Source organism: Somniosus microcephalus, chromosome 11, assembly GCF_052327205.1.
Source record: "Somniosus microcephalus isolate GS21.2 chromosome 11, FLI_Smic_1.0, whole genome shotgun sequence".
NCBI lineage: Eukaryota > Metazoa > Chordata > Chondrichthyes > Squaliformes > Somniosidae > Somniosus > Somniosus microcephalus.
This window is the reverse complement of record NC_140997.1, coordinates 86,949,659-86,973,559: the sequence shown is the minus strand read 5'-3', so window position 1 is coordinate 86,973,559 and position 23,901 is coordinate 86,949,659. Positions and strand designations below refer to the sequence as shown.

Genomic DNA, 23,901 nt, shown 5'->3' with positions numbered 1-23,901 from the left:
CCGGGTAAGAACACTGGGAAAGTACCAGGACATCCTGGGATCCTGTGTAAGAACACTGGCAAGTACCAGGACATCCTGGGACCCCGGGTAAGAGCACTGCGAAAGTACCAGGACATCCTGGGACCCCGGGTAAGAACACTGGCAAAGTACCAGGACATCCTGGGACCCCCGGGTAAGAGCACTGGGAAAGCACCAGGGCATCCTGGGACCCCATGTAAGAGCACTGGGAAAGTACCAGGACATCCTGGGACCCCGGGTAAGAATACTGGGAAAGTGCCAGGACATCCTGGGATCCTGTGTAAGAACACTGGGAAAGTACCAGGACATCCTGGGACCCCGGGTAAGAGCACTGGGAAATTACCAGGACTTCCTGGGACCCCCGGGTAAGAGCACTGGGAAAGTAGGACATCCTGACACCCCTGGGTAAGAACAATGGGAAAGTACCAGGACATCCTGGGACCCCTGGGTAAGAACACTGGGAAAGTAGGACATCCTGGGGCCCCCGGGTAAGAACACTGGGAAAGTACCAGGACATCCTGGGACCCGGGTAAGAACACTGGGAAAGTGCCAGGATATCCTGTGACCCCCGGATAAGAGCACTGGGAAATTACCAGAACCTGCTGGGACCCTGGGTAAGAATAGTGGGAAAGTACCAGGACATCCTGGCACCCAGGGTAAGAACACTGGGAAAGTACCAGGACATCCTGGGACCCTGAGTAAGAACACTGGGAAAGTACCGGGACATCCTGGGACCCCGGGTAAGAACCCTGGAAAAGTACCAGGACATCCTGGGACCCCGGGTAAGAGCACTGGGACAGTACCAGGACATCCTGGGATCCCCGGGTAAGAGCACTGGGAAAGTAGGACATCCTGGGGCCCCCGGGTAAGAACACTGGGAAAGTACCAGGACATCCTGTGACCCCTGGGTAAGAACACTGGGAAAGTAGCAGGACATCCTGGGACCCCTGGGTAAGAACACTGGGAATGTACCAGGACATCCTGGGACGCCCGGGCAAGAGCACTGGGAATGTAGCCGGACATCCTGGGACCCCCGGTTAAGAGCACTGGGAAATTACCAGGATTTCCTGGGACCCCCAGGTAAGAGCACTGGGAAAGTACCAGGACATCCCTGGGACCCCTGGGTAACAGCCCTGGGAAAGTAACAGGACATCCTGGGACCCCCGTGTAACAGCACTGGGACAGTAACAGGACATCCCTGGGACCCCCGGGTAACAGCACTAGGAAAGTAACAGGACATCCTGGGACCCCCGGGTAACAGCACTGGGACAGTAACAGGACACCCTGGGTTCCCGGGGTAAGAGCAATGGGAAAGTACCAGGACATCCTAGAAACCCGGGTGAGAATGCTGGGAATGTACCAGGACATCCTGGGACCCCCGGGTAAGAGCACTGGGAAAGTAGGACATCCTGGGGCCCCTGGGTAAGAACACTGGGAAAGCAGCAGGACATCCTGGGACCCCTGGGTAAGAACACTGGGAATGTACCAGGACATCCTGGGACGCCCGGGCAAGAGCACTGGGAAAGTAGCAGGACATCCTGGGACCCCCGGTTAAGAGCACTGGGAAATTCCCAGGATTTCCTGGGACCCCCAGGTAAGAGCACTGGGAAAGTACCAGGACATCCTGGGACCCCCGGGTAACAGCACTAGGAAAGTAACAGGACATCCTGGGACCCCCGGGTAACAGCACTGGGACAGTAACAGGACACCCTGGGTTCCCGGGGTAAGAGCAATGGGAAAGTACCAGGACATCCTGGAAACCCGGGTGAGAATGCTGGGAATGTACCAGGACATCCTGAGACCCCTGGGTAAGAACAATGGGAAAGTAGGGCATCCTGGGGACCCCGGGGTAAACGCACTGGGAAATTACCAAGACTTCCTGGGACTCCAGGTAAGAGCACTGGGAAAGTAGCAGGACATCCTGGGACCCGGGTAAGAACACTGGGAAAGTGCCAGGATATCCTGTGACCCCCGGGTAAGAGCACTGGGAAATTGCCAGAACCTGCTGGGACCCCGGGTGAGAATAGTCGGAAAGTACCAGGACATCCTGGCACCCAGGGTAAGAACACTGGGAAAGTACCAGGACATCCTGGGACCCCGAGTAAGAACACTGGGAAAGTACCGGGACATCCTGGGACCCCGGGTAAGAACCCTGGAAAAGTACCAGGACATCCTGGGACCCTGGGTAAGAGCACTGGGTAAGTACCAGGACATCCTGGGACCCTGGGTAAGAACACTGGGAAAGTACCGGGACATCCTGGTACCCCCGGGTAACAGCACTGGGAAAGTACAAGGACATCCTGGGACCCCTGGGTAAGAACACTGGGAAAGTAGCAGGACATCCTGGGGTCCCCGGGCAAGAACACTGGGAATGTACCAGGACATCCTGGGGCCCCCGGGTAAGAACACTGGGAAAGTACCAGGACATCCTGGGACCCCGGGGTAAGAGCACAGGGAAATTACCAAGGCTTCCTGGGACTCCAGGTAAGAGCAGTGGGAAAGTGCCAGAACATCCTGGGACCCGGGTAAGAACACTGGGAAAGTGACAGGATATCCTGTGACCCCCGGGTAAGAGCACTGGGAAATTACCAGAACCTGCTGGGACCCCGGGTAAGAATAGTGGGAAAGTACCAGGACATCCTGGCACCCAGGGTAAGAACATTGGGAAAGTACCAGGACATCCTGGGACCCCGAGTAAGCACACTGGGAAAGTACCGGGACATCCTGGGACCCCGGGTAAGAACCCTGGAAAAGTACCAGGACATCCTGGGACCCCGGGTAAGAGCACTGGGACAGTACCAGGACATCCTGGGATCCCCGGGTAAGAGCACTGGGAAAGTAGGACATCCTGGGGCCCCCGGGTAAGAACACTGGGAAAGTACCAGGACATCCTGTGACCCCTGGGTAAGAACACTGGGAAAGTAGCAGGACATCCTGGGACCCCTGGGTAAGAACACTGGGAATGTACCAGGACATCCTGGGATGCCCGGGCAAGAGCACTGGGAAAGTAGCAGGACATCCTGGGACCTCCGGTTAAGAGCACAGGGAAATTACCGGGATTTCCTGGGATCCCCAGGTAAGAGCACTGGGAAAGTACCAGGACATCCCTGGGACCCCCGGGTAACAGCACTGGGAAAGTAACAGGACATCCTGGGACCCCCGGGTAACAGCACTGGGACAGTAACAGGACATCCTGGGTTCCCGGGTAAGAGCCATGGGAAAGTACCAGGACATCCTGGGATCCTGTGTAAGAACACTGGGAAAGTACCAGGACATCCTGGGACCCCGGGTAAGAGCACTGGGAAAGTACCAGGACATCCTGGGACCCCGGGTAAGAACACTGGGAAAGTACCAGGACATCCTGGGACCCCCGGGTAAGAGCACTGGGAAAGTAGGACATCCTGGGGCCCCCGGGTAAGAACACTGGGAAAGCAGCAGGACATCCTGTGACCCCTGGGTAAGAACACTGGGAAAGCAGCAGGACATCCTGGGACACCTGGGTAAGAACACTGGGAATGTACCAGGACATCCTGGGACGCCCGGGCAAGAGCACTGGGAAAGTAGCAGGACATCCTGGGACCCCCGGTTAAGAGCACTGGGAAATTACCAGGATTCCCTGGGACCCCCAGGTAAGAGCACTGGGAAAGTACCAGGACATCCTGGGACCCCCGGGTAACAGCACTAGGAAAGTAACAGGACATCCTGGGACCCCCGGGTAACAGCACTGGGACAGTAACAGGACACCCTGGGTTCCCGGGGTAAGAGCAATGGGAAAGTACCAGGACATCCTAGAAACCCGGGTGAGAATGCTGGGAATGTACCAGGACATCCTGGGACCCCCGGGTAAGAGCACTGGGAAAGTAGGACATCCTGGGGCCCCTGGGTAAGAACACTGGGAAAGCAGCAGGACATCCTGGGACCCCTGGGTAAGAACACTGGGAATGTACCAGGACATCCTGGGACGCCCGGGCAAGAGCACTGGGAAAGTAGCAGGACATCCTGGGACCCCCGGTTAAGAGCACTGGGAAATTCCCAGGATTTCCTGGGACCCCCAGGTAAGAGCACTGGGAAAGTACCAGGACATCCTGGGACCCCCGGGTAACAGCACTAGGAAAGTAACAGGACATCCTGGGACCCCCGGGTAACAGCACTGGGACAGTAACAGGACACCCTGGGTTCCCGGGGTAAGAGCAATGGGAAAGTACCAGGACATCCTGGAAACCCGGGTGAGAATGCTGGGAATGTACCAGGACATCCTGAGACCCCTGGGTAAGAACAATGGGAAAGTAGGGCATCCTGGGGACCCCGGGGTAAACGCACTGGGAAATTACCAAGACTTCCTGGGACTCCAGGTAAGAGCACTGGGAAAGTAGCAGGACATCCTGGGACCCGGGTAAGAACACTGGGAAAGTGCCAGGATATCCTGTGACCCCCGGGTAAGAGCACTGGGAAATTGCCAGAACCTGCTGGGACCCCGGGTGAGAATAGTCGGAAAGTACCAGGACATCCTGGCACCCAGGGTAAGAACACTGGGAAAGTACCAGGACATCCTGGGACCCCGAGTAAGAACACTGGGAAAGTACCGGGACATCCTGGGACCCCGGGTAAGAACCCTGGAAAAGTACCAGGACATCCTGGGACCCTGGGTAAGAGCACTGGGTAAGTACCAGGACATCCTGGGACCCTGGGTAAGAACACTGGGAAAGTACCGGGACATCCTGGTACCCCCGGGTAACAGCACTGGGAAAGTACAAGGACATCCTGGGACCCCTGGGTAAGAACACTGGGAAAGTAGCAGGACATCCTGGGGTCCCCGGGCAAGAACACTGGGAATGTACCAGGACATCCTGGGGCCCCCGGGTAAGAACACTGGGAAAGTACCAGGACATCCTGGGACCCCGGGGTAAGAGCACAGGGAAATTACCAAGGCTTCCTGGGACTCCAGGTAAGAGCAGTGGGAAAGTGCCAGAACATCCTGGGACCCGGGTAAGAACACTGGGAAAGTGACAGGATATCCTGTGACCCCCGGGTAAGAGCACTGGGAAATTACCAGAACCTGCTGGGACCCCGGGTAAGAATAGTGGGAAAGTACCAGGACATCCTGGCACCCAGGGTAAGAACATTGGGAAAGTACCAGGACATCCTGGGACCCCGAGTAAGCACACTGGGAAAGTACCGGGACATCCTGGGACCCCGGGTAAGAACCCTGGAAAAGTACCAGGACATCCTGGGACCCCGGGTAAGAGCACTGGGACAGTACCAGGACATCCTGGGATCCCCGGGTAAGAGCACTGGGAAAGTAGGACATCCTGGGGCCCCCGGGTAAGAACACTGGGAAAGTACCAGGACATCCTGTGACCCCTGGGTAAGAACACTGGGAAAGTAGCAGGACATCCTGGGACCCCTGGGTAAGAACACTGGGAATGTACCAGGACATCCTGGGATGCCCGGGCAAGAGCACTGGGAAAGTAGCAGGACATCCTGGGACCTCCGGTTAAGAGCACAGGGAAATTACCGGGATTTCCTGGGATCCCCAGGTAAGAGCACTGGGAAAGTACCAGGACATCCCTGGGACCCCCGGGTAACAGCACTGGGAAAGTAACAGGACATCCTGGGACCCCCGGGTAACAGCACTGGGACAGTAACAGGACATCCTGGGTTCCCGGGTAAGAGCCATGGGAAAGTACCAGGACATCCTGGGATCCTGTGTAAGAACACTGGGAAAGTACCAGGACATCCTGGGACCCCGGGTAAGAGCACTGGGAAAGTACCAGGACATCCTGGGACCCCGGGTAAGAACACTGGGAAAGTACCAGGACATCCTGGGACCCCCGGGTAAGAGCACTGGGAAAGTAGGACATCCTGGGGCCCCCGGGTAAGAACACTGGGAAAGCAGCAGGACATCCTGTGACCCCTGGGTAAGAACACTGGGAAAGCAGCAGGACATCCTGGGACACCTGGGTAAGAACACTGGGAATGTACCAGGACATCCTGGGACGCCCGGGCAAGAGCACTGGGAAAGTAGCAGGACATCCTGGGACCCCCGGTTAAGAGCACTGGGAAATTACCAGGATTCCCTGGGACCCCCAGGTAAGAGCACTGGGAAAGTACCAGGACATCCTGGGACCCCCGGGTAACAGCACTAGGAAAGTAACAGGACATCCTGGGACCCCCGGGTAACAGCACTGGGACAGTAACAGGACACCCTGGGTTCCCGGGGTAAGAGCAATGGGAAAGTACCAGGACATCCTGGAAACCCGGGTGAGAATGCTGGGAATGTACCAGGACATCCTGAGACCCCTGGGTAAGAACAATGGGAAAGTAGGGCATCCTGGGGACCCCGGGGTAAACGCACTGGGAAATTACCAAGACTTCCTGGGACTCCAGGTAAGAGCACTGGGAAAGTAGCAGGACATCCTGGGACCCGGGTAAGAACACTGGGAAAGTGCCAGGATATCCTGTGACCCCCGGGTAAGAGCACTGGGAAATTGCCAGAACCTGCTGGGACCCCGGGTGAGAATAGTCGGAAAGTACCAGGACATCCTGGCACCCAGGGTAAGAACACTGGGAAAGTACCAGGACATCCTGGGACCCCGAGTAAGAACACTGGGAAAGTACCGGGACATCCTGGGACCCCGGGTAAGAACCCTGGAAAAGTACCAGGACATCCTGGGACCCTGGGTAAGAGCACTGGGTAAGTAACAGGACATCCTGGGACCCTGGGTAAGAACACTAGGAAAGTACCAGGACATCCTGGTACCCCCGGGTAAGAGCACTGGGAAAGTACCGGGACATCCTGGGACCCCCGGGTAACAGCACTGGGAAAGTACAAGGACATCCTGGGGTCCCCGGGCAAGAACACTGGGAATGTACCAGGACATCCTGGGACCCCCGGGCAAGAGCACTGGGAAAGCACCAGGACACCCTGGGACCCCCGGGTAAGAGCACTGGGAAATTACCAGGATTTCCTGGGACCCCCAGGTAAGAGCACTGGGAAAGTACCAGGACATCCTGGGACCCTGGGTAAGAACACTGGGAAAGTACCAGGACATCCTGGGACCCTGGGTAAGTTCACTGGGAAAGTACCAGGACATCCTGGGACCTTGGGTAAGAACACTGGGAAAGCACCAGGACATCCTGGGACCCCGGGTAAGAACCCTGGGAAATTACCAGGATTTCCTGGGACACCCAGGTAAGAGCACTGGGAAAGTACCAGGACATCCCTGGGACCCCCGGGTAACAGCACCGGGAAAGTAACAGGACATCCTGGGACCCACGGGTAACAGCACTGGGACAGTAACAGGACATCCTGGGTTCCCCGGGTAAGAGCTATGGGAAAGTACCAGGACATCCTGGGACCCCGGGTAAGAACGCTGGGAATGTAGCAGGACATCCTGAGACCCCTGTGTAAGAACAATGGGAAAGTAGGACATCCTGGGGCCCCCGGGTAAGAACACTGGGAAAGTACCAGGACATCCTGGGACCCCGGGGTAAGAACACTGGGAAATTACCAAGGCTTCCTGGGACTCCAGGTAAGAGCAGTGGGAAAGTGCCAGAACATCCTGGGACCCGGGTAAGAACACTGGGAAAGTGACAGGATATCCTGTGACCCCCGGGTAAGAGCACTGGGAAATTACCAGAACCTGCTGGGACCCCGGGTAAGAATAGTGGGAAAGTACCAGGACATCCTGGCACCCAGCGTAAGAACATTGGGAAAGTACCAGGAAATCCTGGGACCCCGAGTAAGCACACTGGGAAAGTACCGGGACATCCTGGGACCCCGGGTAAGAACCCTGGAAAAGTACCAGGACATCCTGGGACCCCGGGTAAGAGCACTGGGACAGTACCAGGACATCCTGGGATCCCCGGGTAAGAGCACTGGGAAAGTAGGACATCCTGGGGCCCCCGGGTAAGAACACTGGGAAAGTACCAGGACATCCTGTGACCCCTGGGTAAGAACACTGGGAAAGTAGCAGGACATCCTGGGACCCCTGGGTAAGAACACTGGGAATGTACCAGGACATCCTGGGACGCCCGGGCAAGAGCACTGGGAAAGTAGCAGGACATCCTGGGACCTCCGGTTAAGTGCACTGGGACAGTAACAGGACATCCTGGGTTCCCGGGTAAGAGCCATGGGAAAGTACCAGGACATCCAGGGACCCCCGGGTAACAGCACTGGGACAGTAACAGGACATCCTGGGTTCCCGGGTAAGAGCCATGGGAAAGTACCATGACATCCTGGGATCCTGTGTAAGAACACTGGGAAAGTACCAGGACATCCTGGGACCCCGGGTAAGAGCACTGGGAAAGTACCAGGACATCCTGGGACCCCGGGTAAGAACACTGGGAAAGTACCAGGACATCCTGGGACCCCCGGGTAAGAGCACTGGGAAAGTAGGACATCCTGGGGCCCCCGGGTAAGAACACTGGGAAAGCAGCAGGACATCCTGGGACCCCTGGGTAAGAACACTGGGAATGTACCAGGACATCCTGGGACGCCCGGGCAAGAGCACTGGGAAAGTAGCAGGACATCCTGGGACCCCCGGTTAAGAGCACTGGGAAATTACCAGGATTTCCTGGGACCCCCAGGTAAGAGCACTGGGAAAGTACCAGGACATCCTGGGACCCCCGGGTAACAGCACTAGGAAAGTAACAGGACATCCTGGGACCCCCGGGTAACAGCACTGGGAGAGTAACAGGACATCCTGGGTTCCCGGGGTAAGAGCAATGGGAAAGTACCAGGACATCCTGGAAACCCGGGTGAGAATGCTGGGAATGTACCAGGACATCCTGAGACCCCTGGGTAAGAACAATGGGAAAGTAGGGCATCCTGGGTCCCCGGGGTAAACGCACTGGGAAATTACCAAGACTTCCTGGGACTCCAGGTAAGAGCACTGGGAAAGTAGCAGGACATCCTGGGACCCGGGTAAGAACACTGGGAAAGTGCCAGGATATCCTGTGACCCCCGGGTAAGAGCACTGGGAAATTGCCAGTACCTGTTGGGACCCCGGGTAAGAATAGTCGGAAAGTACCAGGACATCCTGGCACCCAGGCTAAGAACACTGGGAAAGTACCAGGACATCCTGGGACCCCAAGTAAGAACACTGGGAAAGTACCGGGACATCCTGGGACCCCGGGTAAGAACCCTGGAAAAGTACCAGGACATCCTGGGACCCTGGGTAAGAGCACTGGGTAAGTACCAGGACATCCTGGGACCCTGGGTAAGAACACTAGGAAAGTACCAGGACATCCTGGTACCCCCGGGTAAGAGCACTGGGAAAGTACCGGGACATCCTGGGACCCCCGGGTAACAGCACTGGGAAAGTACAAGGACATCCTGGGACCCCTGGGTAAGAACACTGGGAAAGTAGCAGGACATCCTGGGGTCCACGGGCAAGAACACTGGGAATGTACCAGGACATCCTGGGACCCCCGGGCAAGAGCACTGGGAAAGTACCAGGACACCCTGGGACCCCCAGGTAAGAGCACTGGGAAAGTACCAGGACATCCTGGGACCCTGGGTAAGAACACTGGGAAAGTACCAGGACATCCTGGGACCCCCGGGTAAGATCACTGGGAAAGTACCAGGACATCCTGGGACCTTGGGTAAGAACACTGGGAAAGCACCAGGACATCCTGGGACCCCCAGGTAAGAGTACTGGGAAAGTACCAGGACATCCTGGGACCCCGGGTAAGAGAACTGGGAAAGTACCAGGACATCCTGGGACCTTGGGTAAGAACACTGGGAAAGCACCAGGACATCCTGGGACCCCCAGGTAAGAGTACTGGGAAAGTACCAGGACATCCTGGGACCCCGGGTAAGAGAACTGGGAAAGTACCAGGACGTCCTGGGACCCCCGGGTAAGAGCATTGGGAAAGTACCAGGACATCCTGGGACTCCCGGGTAAGAACACTGGGAAAGTACCAGGACACCCTGGGACCCCTGGGTAAGAACACTGGGAAAGCACCAGGATGTCCTGGGACCCCTGGGTAAGAGCACTGGGAAAGTACCAGGACATCCTGGGACCCCCGGGTAAGAGCACTGGGAAATTACCAGGACATCCTGGGACCCCGGGTAAGAGCAATGGGAAATTACCAGGACATCCTGGGACCCCCAGGTAAGAGCACTGGGAAAGTACCAGGACATCCCGGGTAAGAGCAATGGGAAAGTACCAGGACATCCTGGGACCCCGGGTAAGAGCAATGGGAAAGTACCAGGACATCCTGGGACCCCGGGTAAGAGCAATGGGAAATTACCAGGATTTCCTGGGACCCCCAGGTAATAGCACTGGGAAAGTACCAGGACCTCCTGGGACCCCCAGGTAAGAGCACTGGGAAAGTACCAGGACATCCCGGGTAAGAGCAATGGGAAAGTACCAGGACATCCTGGGACCCCGGGTAAGAGCAATGGGAAAGTACCAGGACATCCTGGGACCCCGGGTAAGAATACGGGGAAAGTAGGACATCCTAGGGCCCCTGTGTAAGAACATTGGGAATGTACCAGGACATCCTGGGACCCCCGGGCAAGAGCACTGGGAAATTACCAGGACATCCTGGGACCCCGGGTAAGAGCTTTGGGAAATTACCAGGACTTCCTGGGACCCCGGGTAAGAATAGTGGGAAAGTAGCAGGACAACCTGGGACCCCTGGGTAAGAGCACTGGGAAAACACCAGGAAATCCTGGGACCCCGGGTAAGAACACTGGGAAAACACCAGGAAATCTTGGGACCCCAGGTAAAAACACTCAGAAAGTCCCAGGACACCCTGGGACCCCTGGGTAAGAACACTGGGAAAGTAGCTGGACATCCTGGGACCCCCGGGTAAGAGCACTGGGAAAGCACCAGGGTATCCTGGGACCCCCGGTTAAGAACACTGGGAAAGTACCAGGACATCCTGGGACCCTGGGTGAAAGCACTGGGAAAGTACCAGGAAATCCTGGGACCCCGGGTAAGAACACTGGGAATGTACCAGGACATCCTGGGATCCTGTGTCAGAACACTGGGAATGTACCAGGACATCCTGGAACCCCGGGTAAGAGCACTGGGAAAGTACCAGGACATCCTGGGACCCCGGGTAAGAACACTGGGAAAGTACCAGGACATCCTGGGACCCCCGGGTAAGAGCACTGGGAAAGCACCAGGGCATCCTGGGACCCCCGGTTAAGAACGCTGGGAAAGTACCAGGACATCCTGGGACCACCGGTAAGAGCAGTGGGAAAGTACCAGGACATCCTGGGACCCCGGGTAAGAACACTGGGAAAGTACCAGGACATCCTGGGATCCTGTGTAAGAACACTGGGAAAGTACCAGGACATCCTGGGACCCCGGGTAATAGCACTGGGACAGTACCAGGACATCCTGGGACCCCCGGGTAAGAGCACTGGGAAAGTAGGACATCCTGGGGCCCCCGGGTAAGAACAGTGGGAAAGTACCAGGACATCCTGGGACGGCTGGGTAAGAACACTGGGAATGTACCAGGACATCCTGGGACGCCCGGGCAAGAGCAGTGGGAAAGTAGCAGGACATCCTGGGACCCCCGGTTAAGAGCACTGGGAAATTACCAGGATTTCCTGGGACCCCCAGGTAAGAGCACTGGGAAAGTACCAGGACATCCTGGGACCCCCGGGTAACAGCACTGGGAAAGTAACAGGACATCCTGGGACCCCCGGGTAACAGCACTGGGACAGTAACAGGACATCCTGGGTTCCCCGGGTAAGAGTCATGGGAAAGTACCAGGACATCCAGGGACCCCGGGTAAGAACGCTGGGAATGTACCAGGACATCCTGAGACCCCTGGGTAAGAACAATGGGAAAGGAGCAGGACATCCTGGGACCCCTGGGTAAGAACACTGGGAAAGTAGGACATCCTGGGGCCCCCGGGTAAGAACACTGGGAAAGTACCAGGACATCCTGGGACCCCGGGGTAAGAGCACTGGGAAATTACCAAGACTTCCTGGGACTCCAGGTAAGAGCACTGGGAAAGTACCAGGACATCCTGGGACCCGGGTAAGAACACTGGGAAAGTGCCAGGATATCCCGTGACCCGCGGGTAAGAGCACTGGGAAATTACCAGAACCTGCTGGGACCCCGGGTAAGAATAGTGGGAAAGTACCAGGACATCCTGGCACCCAGGGTAAGAACACTGGGAAAGTACCAGGACATCCTGGGACCCCGAGTAAGAACACTGGGAAATTACCGGGACATCCTGGGACCCCGGGTAAGAGCACTGGGACAGTACCAGGACATCCTGGGACCCCCGGGTAAGAGCACTGGGAAAGTAGGACATCCTGGGGCCCCCGGGTAAGAACACTGGGAAAGTACCAGGACATCCTGTGACCCCTGGGTAAGAACATTGGGAAAGCAGCAGGACATCCTGGGACCCCTGGGTAAGAACACTGGGAATGTACCAGGACATCCTGGGACCCCCGGTTAAGAGCACTGGGAAATTACCAGGATTTCCTGGGACACCCAGGTAAGAGCACTGGGAAAGTACCAGGACATCCCTGGGACCCCCGGGTAACAGCACCGGGAAAGTAACAGGACATCCTGGGACCCACGGGTAACAGCACTGGGAAATTACCAGGACATCCTGGGACCCCGGTTAAGAGCAATGAGAAATTACCAGGATTTCCTGGGACCCCCAAGTAAGAGCACTGGGAATGTACCAGGACATCCTGGCACCCCGGGTAAGAGCAATGGGAAAGTACCAGGACATCCTGGGACCCCGGGTAAGAACACTGGGACAGTACCAGGACATCGTGGGACCCCCAGGTAAGAGCACTGGGAAAGTACCAGGACATCCTGGGACCCCGGGTAAGGGCAATGGGAAAGTACCAGGACATCCTGGGACCCCGGGTAAGAGCAATGGGAAAGTACCAGGACATCCTGGGGCCTCCCGGGTAAGAACACTGGGAATGTACCAGGACATCCTGTGACCCCTGGGTAAGAACACTGGGAAAGTAGGACATCCTAGAGCCGCCGGGTAAGAACACTGGGAATGTACCAGGACATCCTGGGACCCCGGGTAAGAACACTGGGAAAACACCGGGAAATCCTGGGACCCCGGGTAAGAACACTGGGAAAGTACCAGGACACCCTGGGACCCCTGGGTAAGAACACTGGGAAAACACCAGGAAATCGTGTGACCCCGGGTAAGAACACTGGGAAAGTACCAGGACACCCTGGGACCCCTGGGTAAGAACACTGGGAAAGCACCAGGACATCCTGGGACCTCCGGGTAAGAATACTGCGAAAGAACCAGGACATCCTGGGACCCGCGGATAAGAGCACTGGGAAAGTACCAGGACATCCTGGGACCCCTGTGTAAGAGCACTGGGAAAGTACCAGGACATCCTGGGACGCCCGGTTAAGAACACTGGGAAAGAACCAGGCATCCTGGGACCCCCGGGTAAGAGCTCTGGGAAAGTAGCAGGACATCCTGGGACCCCGGGTAAGAACACTGGGAAAGTACCAGGACATCCTGGGGCCCCCAGGTAAGAACACTGGGAATGTACCAGGACTTCCTGGGACCCCCGGGCAAGAGCACTGGGAAAGTACCAGGACATCTTGGGACCCGCGGATAACAGCACTGGGAAAGTAGCAGGACATCCTGGGACCCTGGGTAAGAACACTAGAAAAGTACCAGGATATCCTGGGACCCCTGGGTAAGAACACTGGGAAAGTAGCAGGACATCCTGGGGCCCCCAGGTAAGAACACTGGGAATGTACCAGGACATCCTGGGACCCCCGGGCAAGAGCACTGGGAAAGTACCAGGACATCCTCGGACCCCTGGGTAAGAGCATTGGGAAAGTACCAGGACATCCTGGGACCCCTGGGTAAGAGCACTGGGAAAGTACCAGGACATCCTGGGACCCCCGGTTAAGAACACTGGGAAAGTACCAGGACATCCTGGGACCCCTGGGTAAGAGCACTGGGAAAGTACCAGGACATCCTGGGACCCCCGGTAAGAGCACTGGGAAAGTACCAGGACATCCTGGGACCCCCGGGTAAGAGCACTCGGAAAGTACCAGGACATCCTTGGACCCCCGGGTAAGAGCACTGGGAAAGTACCAGGACATCCTGGGACCCCGGCTAAGAGCACTGGGAAAGTACCAAGACATCCTGGGACCCCCAGGTAAGAACACTGGGAACTTACCAGGACATCCTGGGACCCTCGGGTAAGAACACTGGGAAAGTACCAGGACGTCCTGGGGCCCCCGGGTAAGAGCACTGGGAAAGTACCAGGACATCCTGGGACCCCTGGGTAAGAACACTGGGAAAGTAGGACATCCTGGGGCCCCCGGCTAAGAACACTGGGAATGTACCAGGACATCCTGGGACTCCCGGGCAAGAGCACTGGGAAATTACCAGGACATCCTGGGACCCCGGGTGAGAGCATTGGTAAATTACCAGGACATCCTGGGACCCTGGGTAAGAGCACTGGGAAATTACCAGGGCTTCCTGGGACCCCCGGGTAAGAGCACTGGGAAAGTACCAAGACATCCTGGGACCCCTGGGTAAGAGCACTGGGAAATTACCAGGACATCCTGGGACCCCGGTTAAGAGCAATGAGAAATTACCAGGATTTCCTGGGACCCCCAAGTAAGAGCACTGGGAATGTACCAGGACATCCTGGCACCCCGGGTAAGAGCAATGGGAAAGTACCAGGACATCCTGGGACCCCGGGTAAGAACACTGGGACAGTACCAGGACATCGTGGGACCCCCAGGTAAGAACACTGGGAAAGTACCAGGACATCCTGGGACCCCGGGTAAGGGCAGTGGGAAAGTACCAGGACATCCTGGGACCCCGGGTAAGAGCAATGGGAAAGTACCAGGACATCCTGGGGCCTCCCGGGTAAGAACACTGGGAATGTACCAGGACATCCTGTGACCCCTGGGTAAGAACACTGGGAAAGTAGGACATCCTAGAGCCGCCGGGTAAGAACACTGGGAATGTACCAGGACATCCTGGGACTCCCGGGCAAGAGCGCTGGGAAATTACCAGTACATCCTGGGACCCCGGGTAAGAGCATTGGGAAATTACCAGGATTTCCTGGGACCCCGGGCAAGAATAGTGGGAAAGTAGCAGGACAACCTGGGACCCCCGGGTAAGAGCACTGGGAAAACACCAGGAAATCCTGGGACCCCGGGTAAGAACACTGGGAAAACACCAGGAAATCCTGGGACCCTGGGTAAGAACACTGGGAAAGTACCAGGACATCCTGGGACCCCGGGTAAGAACACTGGGAAAGTACCAGGACACCCTGGGACCCCGGGTAAGAACACTGGGAAAGTACCAGGACATCCTGGGACCCCAGGTAAGAACACTGGGAATGTACCAGTACTTCTCGGGACCCCCGGGCAAGAGCACTGGGAAAGTACCAGGACATCTTGGGACCCGCAGATAAGAGCACTGGGAAAGTAGCAGGACATCCTGGGACCCTGGGTAAGAACACTGGAAAAGTACCAGGACATCCTGGGACCCCTGGGTAAGAACACTGGGAAAGTAGCAGGACATCCTGGGCCCCCAGGTAAGAGCACTGGGAAAGTACCAGGACATCCTCGGACCCCTGGGTAAGAGCACTGAGAAATTACCAGGATTTCCTGGGACCCCCAGGTAAGAACACTGGGAATGTGCCAGGACGTCCTGGGACCCCCGGGCAAGAGCACTGGGAAAGTACCAGGACATCCTCGGACCCCTGGGTAAGAGCACTGGGAAATTACCAGGACATCCTGGGACCCCGGGTAAGAACACTGGGAAAACACCAGGAAATTCTGGGACCCCGGGTAAGAACACTGGGAAAGTACCAGGACACCCTGGGACCCCTGGGTAAGAACACTGGGAAAACACCAGGAAATCGTGTGACCCCGGGTAAGAACACTGGGAAAGTACCAGGACACCCTGGGACCCCTGGGTAAGAACACTGGGAAAGCACCAGGACATCCTGGGACCTCCGGGCAAGAATACTGCGAAAGAACCAGGACATCCTGGGACCCGCGGATCAGGGCACTGGGAAAGTACCAGGACATCCTGGGACCCCTGTGTAAGAGCACTGGGAAAGTACCAGGACATCCTGGGACGCCCGGTTAAGAACACTGGGAAAGAACCAGGCATCCTGGGACCCCCGGGTAAGAGCTCTGGGAAAGTAGCAGGACGTCCTGGGGCCCCCAGGTAAGAACACTGGGAATGTACCAGGACTTCCTGGGACCCCCGGGCAAGAGCACTGGGAAAGTACCAGGACATCTTGGGACCCGCGGATAACAGCACTGGGAAAGTAGCAGGACATCCTGGGACCCTGGGTAAGAACACTAGAAAAGTACCAGGACATCCTGGGACCCCTGGGTAAGAACACTGGGAAAGTAGCAGGACATCCTGGGGCCCCCAGGTAAGAACACTGGGAATGTACCAGGACATCCTGGGACCCCCGGGCAAGAGCACTGGGAAAGTACCAGGACATCCTCGGACCCCCGGTTAAGAACACTGGGAAAGTACCAGGACATCCTGGGACCCCCGGGTAAGAGCACTGGGAAAGTACCAGGACATCCTGGGACCCCTGGGTAAGAGCACTGGGAAAGTACCAGGACATCCTGGGACCCCCGGTTAAGAACACTGGGAAAGTACCAGGACATCCTGGGACCCCCGGGTAAGAGCACTGGGAAAGTACCAGGACATCCTTGGACCCCCGGGTAAGAACACTGGGAAAGTAGCAGGACATCCTGGGACCCCTGGGTAAGAGCACTGGGAAAGTACCAGGACATCCTGGGACCCCCGGGTAAGAGCACTGGGAAAGTACCAGGACATCCTGGGGCCCCCGGCTAAGAACACTGGGAATGTACCAGGACATCCTGGGACCCCCGGGTAAGAGCACTGGGAAAGTACCAGGACATCCTGGGACCCCTGGGTAAGAACACTGGGAAAGTAGGACATCCTGGGGCCCCCGGCTAAGAACACTGGGAATGTACCAGGACATCCTGGGACTCCCGGGCAAGAGCACTGGGAAATTACCAGGACATCCTGGGACCCCGGGTGAGAGCATTGGTAAATTACCAGGACATCCTGGGACCCTGGGTAAGAGCACTGGGAAATTACCAGGACATCCTGGGACCCCCAAGTAAGAGCACTGGGAATGTACCAGGACATCCTGGCACCCCGGGTAAGAGCACTGGGAAAGTACCAGGACATCCTGGGACCCCGGGTAAGAACACTGGGACAGTACCAGGACATCGTGGGACCCCCAGGTAAGAGCACTGGGAAAGTACCAGGACATCCTGGGACCCCGGGTAAGGGCAATGGGAAAGTACCAGGACATCCTGGGACCCCGGGTAAGAACACTGGGAAAACACCAGGAAATTCTGGGACCCCGGGTAAGAACACTGGGAAAGTACGAGGACACCCTGGGACCCCTGGGTAAGAACACTGGGAAAACACCAGGAAATCGTGTGACCCCGGGTAAGAACACTGGGAAAGTACCAGGACACCCTGGGACCCCTGGGTAAGAACACTGGGAAAGCACCAGGACATCCTGGGACCTCCGGGCAAGAATACTGCGAAAGAACCAGGACATCCTGGGACCCGCGGATCAGGGCACTGGGAAAGTACCAGGACATCCTGGGACCCCTGTGTAAGAGCACTGGGAAAGTACCAGGACATCCTGGGACGCCCGGTTAAGAACACTGGGAAAGAACCAGGCATCCTGGGACCCCCGGGTAAGAGCTCTGGGAAAGTAGCAGGACGTCCTGGGGCCCCCAGGTAAGAACACTGGGAATGTACCAGGACTTCCTGGGACCCCCGGGCAAGAGCACTGGGAAAGTACCAGGACATCTTGGGACCCGCGGATAACAGCACTGGGAAAGTAGCAGGACATCCTGGGACCCTGGGTAAGAACACTAGAAAAGTACCAGGACATCCTGGGACCCCTGGGTAAGAACACTGGGAAAGTAGCAGGACATCCTGGGGCCCCCAGGTAAGAACACTGGGAATGTACCAGGACATCCTGGGACCCCCGGGCAAGAGCACTGGGAAAGTACCAGGACATCCTCGGACCCCCGGTTAAGAACACTGGGAAAGTACCAGGACATCCTGGGACCCCCGGGTAAGAGCACTGGGAAAGTACCAGGACATCCTGGGACCCCTGGGTAAGAGCACTGGGAAAGTACCAGGACATCCTGGGACCCCCGGTTAAGAACACTGGGAAAGTACCAGGACATCCTGGGACCCCCGGGTAAGAGCACTGGGAAAGTACCAGGACATCCTTGGACCCCCGGGTAAGAACACTGGGAAAGTAGCAGGACATCCTGGGACCCCTGGGTAAGAGCACTGGGAAAGTACCAGGACATCCTGGGACCCCCGGGTAAGAGCACTGGGAAAGTACCAGGACATCCTGGGGCCCCCGGCTAAGAACACTGGGAATGTACCAGGACATCCTGGGACCCCCGGGTAAGAGCACTGGGAAAGTACCAGGACATCCTGGGACCCCTGGGTAAGAACACTGGGAAAGTAGGACATCCTGGGGCCCCCGGCTAAGAACACTGGGAATGTACCAGGACATCCTGGGACTCCCGGGCAAGAGCACTGGGAAATTACCAGGACATCCTGGGACCCCGGGTGAGAGCATTGGTAAATTACCAGGACATCCTGGGACCCTGGGTAAGAGCACTGGGAAATTACCAGGACATCCTGGGACCCCCAAGTAAGAGCACTGGGAATGTACCAGGACATCCTGGCACCCCGGGTAAGAGCACTGGGAAAGTACCAGGACATCCTGGGACCCCGGGTAAGAACACTGGGACAGTACCAGGACATCGTGGGACCCCCAGGTAAGAGCACTGGGAAAGTACCAGGACATCCTGGGACCCCGGGTAAGGGCAATGGGAAAGTACCAGGACATCCTGGGACCCCGGGTAAGAGCAATGGGAAAGTACCAGGACATCCTGGGGCCTCCCGGGTAAGAACACTGGGAATGTACCAGGACATCCTGTGACCCCTGGGTAAGAACACTGGGAAAGTAGGACATCCTAGAGCCGCCGGGTAAGAACACTGGGAATGTACCAGGACATCCTGGGACTCCCGGGCAAGAGCGCTGGGAAATTACCAGTACATCCTGGGACCCCGGGTAAGAGCATTGGGAAATTACCAGGATTTCCTGGGACCCCGGGTAAGAATAGTGGGAAAGTAGCAGGACAACCTGGGACCCCCGGGTAAGAGCACTGGGAAAACACCAGGAAATCCTGGGACCCTGGGTAAGAACACTGGGAAAGTACCAGGACACCCTGGGACCCCGGGTAAGAACACTGGGAAAGTACCAGGACACCCTGGGACCCCGGGTAAGAACACTGGGAAAGTACCAGGACACCCTGGGACCCCGGGTAAGAACACTGGGAAAGTACCAGGACATCCTGGGACCCCAGGTAAGAGCACTGGGAAAGTAGCAGGACATCCTGGGGCCCCCAGGTAAGAACACTGGGAATGTACCAGGACTTCTCGGGACCCCCGGGCAAGAGCACTGGGAAAGTACCAGGACATCTTGGGACCCGCGGATAAGAGCACTGGGAAAGTAGCAGGACATCCTGGGACCCTGGGTAAGAACACTGGAAAAGTACCAGGACATCCTGGGACCCCTGGGTAAGAACACTGGGAAAGTAGCAGGACATCCTGGGCCCCCAGGTAATAGCACTGGGAAAGTACCAGGACATCCTCGGACCCCTGGGTAAGAGCACTGGGAAATTACCAGGATTTCCTGGGACCCCCAGGTAAGAACACTGGGAATGTGCCAGGACGTCCTGGGACCCCCGGGCAAGAGCACTGGGAAATTACCAGGACATCCTGGGACCCCGGGTAAGAACACTGGGAAAACACCAGGAAATCCTGGGACCCCGGGTAAGAACACTGGGAAAGTACCAGGACACCCTGGGACCCCTGGGTAAGAACACTGGGAAAGTACCAGGACACCCTGGGACCCCTGGGTAAGAACACTGGGAAAACACCAGGACATCCTGGGACCTCCGGGTAAGAATACTGCGAAAGAACCAGGACATCCTGGGACCCGCGGATAAGAGCACTGGGAAAGTACCAGGACATCCTGGGACCCCTGTGTAAGAGCTCTGGGAAAGTACCAGGACATCCTGGGACGCCCGGTTAAGAACACTGGGAAAGAACCAGGCATCCTGGGACCCCCGGGTAAGAGTTCTGGGAAAGTAGCAGGACATCCTGGGACCCCGGGTAAGAACACTGGGAAAGTAGCAGGACATCCTGGGGCCCCCAGGTAAGAACACTGGGAATGTACCAGGACTTCCTGGGACCCCCGGGCAAGAGCACTGGGAAAGTACCAGGACATCTTGGGACCCGCGGATAACAGCACTGGGAAAGTAGCAGGACATCCTGGGACCCTGGGTAAGAACACTGGAAAAGTACCAGGACATCCTGGGACCCCTGGGTAAGAACACTGGGAAAGTAGCAGGACATCCTGGGGCCCCCAGGTAAGAACACTGGGAATGTACCAGGACATCCTGGGACCCCCGGGCAAGAGCACTGGGAAAGTACCAGGACATCCTCGGACCCCTGGGTAAGAGCACTGGGAAATTACCAGGACATCCTGGGACCCCGGATAAGAACACTGGGAAAACACCAGGAATCCTGGGACCCCGGGTAAGAACACTAGGAAAGTACCAGGACACCCTGGCACCCCTGGGTAAGAACACTGGGAAAACACCAGGAAATCCTGGGACCCCGGGTAAGAACACTGGGAAAGTACCAGGACACCCTGCGACCCCTGGGTAAGAACACTGGGAAAGCACCAGGAGATCCTGGGACCCGCGGATAAGAGCACTGGGAAAGTACCAGGACATCCTGGGACCCCCGGTTAAGAACACTGGGAAAGTACCCGGCATCCTGGGACCCCCATGTAAGAGCTCTGGGAAAGTACCAGGACATCCTGGGACCCCCGGGTAAGAGCACTGGGAAAGTACCAGGACATCCTGGGACCCCGGGTAAGAGCACTGGGAAAGTACCAGGACATCCTGGGACCCCCAGGTAAGAACAGTGGGAACTTACCAGGATATCCTGGGACCCCCGGGTAAGAACACTGGGAAAGTACCAGGACATCCTGGGACCCCGGGTAAGAGCACTGGGAAAGTACCAGGACATCCTGGGCCCCCGGGTAAGAACACTGGGAAAGTACCAGGACATCCTGGGACCCCGGGTAAGAGCACTGGGAAAGTACCAGGACATCCTGGGCCCCCGGGTAAGAACACTGGGAAAGTACCAGGACATACTGTGACCCCGGGTAAGAATACTGGGAAAGTACCACGACATCCTGGGACCGCCGTTAAGAACACTGGGAAAGCACCAGGACATCCCGGGACTCCCGGGATAACAACACTGGGAGTGTACCAGGACATCCTCGGACCCCTGGGTAAGAACACTGGGAAAGTACCAGGACATCCTGGGACCTCCAGGTAAGAGCACTGGGAAAGTACCAGGACATCCTGGGACCCCGGTTAAGAGCACTGGGAAAGTACCAGGACATCCTGGGACCTCCGGGTAAGAACACTGGGAAAGTACCAGGACTTCCTGGGACCCCGGGTGTTGTGTATGTAATATGTGTGCTACTTTGAACCTATGGACAGGACTGCACTACTTGTAGGGCGTAGTGATACGCAGTACCACTCCTGGCCATAGGGGTATAAATAGTACTGTGGGTACTGATCTCCCCTCAGTTCCCGCCTGTGGGCATGAAGTAAAGACCTACGTATAGTCCCTACCTCCAACCAGTAAAGACCTGCTTTATTGTTACTGATTAAGTCTGAGTATTAATTACTTGAACAACAACATAGTTTAACTGTGGATTCTGAGTCTGGCAAGTCTACTGATGTGCCCATTTCTGAGGGACACCGGGCTCGAACTCAACTCCATTTCAAACTACAACAGCAATTAGAACAAATGCTTCGCCGTTTTGAGCAAGAGTTGAATGCAACGAAAGAGTTCTTTGATATAGAGTTGGAGAATCTGGAAAGACAACAGAAGCAGCTGATGGAGAAAATGGAGCAGGAGCACACAAAACGTCTGATGTCAGAGGAGTTAACGGTCAGCCAACTCCTGCATATGCTGAAGGACAGGACTCTGAAATGGGAAAAACTTGAACACGACCTTCAATATTCAAACGAAAGGGGTTCGGAGCTCTCAAAGGTTATTGGAAGAGCTGAGGTGGCAACACAGACTGAGATGACTGCAACAGAGCAGCCCTTGGATGCCAAAAGTACGCTGACTCACGTCAACGTAGAACAACAGACCGCTGAAACAGCTGCTCCGGTAGAGGGATTGAATAGTCCGATCAATCAATCTCCAAAAGAAGTTGAAGTAGTAAAATCTCAAATGAGGTCATTAGTAAACGACTTGCTGAAAGCCCAGAAAAAGCTGGATGAAGAGGTACGCATGAAGAAGTCTCTTCAGGAAAGATGTCTGGACTTGGAACAAAAGCTGGCTAACGCCCAGCTGGGTATGGAGGAAATAGAAGACCCTCTCGCTGGCCTAGATCAGGACGACACCGAATATTACTATGTCCTGTCCTGCCCAACTTGTAACTTCGACTCCCACCATACAGAAATCATGGAGGAGCACCGAAAGTCTACGGAACATCGGGAGAAGGTGGCTCTACTACGGAAAAAGGAGGAAGAGAAGGAGGAACTGCGCATGCAGCTGGCAGCTGACAGTGGAGCCCAGAGAGTCTCCAAGAAGCAGAAAAGGAAAAGTCGAAACAGAAGATGACCCATCTGAACCATTATTACCTCTACCAGATCACACACGTGGTCCCTCCGAACGGAGCCAATTCAGTTCGGAAGTTCAAACTGTTAAATCCATGGAAGGACTATTGAATGAGTCACTCCAGCAACGTGAACCGACTACACTACAGAGATTGAATCTGTGAACTGTTTTCCGCAGAGACTGAATCTGTGATCTGTTTTGACATGAAGTTATCTATGTATCTATGTTATTCTGTTATGTAAACCTGAAGTTATATATGTATATATGTTATTACGTTATGTTAAATGGGGAGATGACTGTAAAGCTAGGAAGGGAGGAATGTTGTGTATGTAATATGTGTGCTACTTTGAACCTATGGACAGGACTGCACTACTTGTAGGGCGTAGTGATACGCAGTACCACTCCTGGCCATAGGGGTATAAATAGTACTGTGGGTACTGATCTCCCCTCAGTTCCCGCCTGTGGGCATGAAGTAAAGACCTACGTATAGTCCCTACCTCCAACCAGTAAAGACCTGTTTTATTGTTACTGATTAAGTCTGAGTATTAATTACTTGAACAACTCACAGATTTAACACCGGGTAAGTCCACTGGGACAGTATCCGACATCCTGGGACCCCCGGGTAAGAACACTGGGAAAATATCCGACATCCTGGGACCCCCGGGTAAGAGCACTGGGAAAGTACCAGGGCATCCTGGGACTACCGGGTAAGAGCACTGAGAAAGAACCAAGTGATCCCGGGACCCCCGGTAAGACCATTGCTCCTTTAACTTCCCCTCAGTTGTCATTTTAATGCATTCCTTCCATTTCCAATTTTTGTTTGCAGATTGCCTGTAACAGAAAGGACTGGCTCATCAGCCCTGAGTTCCCACAAAAACGTAAGCTGGTCACGTCTTTAGCTCTCACATACGTGGATTCAAAAACTCCCACATGGGACCAGCAGCAAGGTAATTCTTACAATATGTCCTGAGCCTGAATAAAGAGGAGCTCCAAACAGTCAGCCCCAGCCCCAAGACAAGGGCCCTATGAACTGTTGCATCATCCTTAAAATGTTTGACCATTGACTGGTGTCCACAGAATGCTTACTGATGCTGCCAACTAACCCAGGAAAGGTTCAGAAAT

The 23,901-nt window shown here is 56.0% G+C and overlaps 1 protein-coding gene across 2 annotated transcripts in view; it reads left to right on the top strand.

The window, feature by feature from the left end:
* LOC147110697 (dynein axonemal assembly factor 8-like) overlaps positions 1–23,901 on the top strand; it is a 603,273-nt gene that overhangs the window by 278,191 nt on the left and 301,181 nt on the right. Inside the window, exon 7 of one of the 2 annotated variants that reach the window (XM_086000918.1) lies at positions 23,606–23,657. In XM_086000918.1, the coding sequence (XP_085857044.1) occupies positions 23,606–23,657 (52 nt within the window). Of the gene's footprint in view, positions 1–23,605; positions 23,727–23,901 lie in introns of both variants that reach the window. The other variant, XM_086000916.1, reaches the window with a different exon arrangement.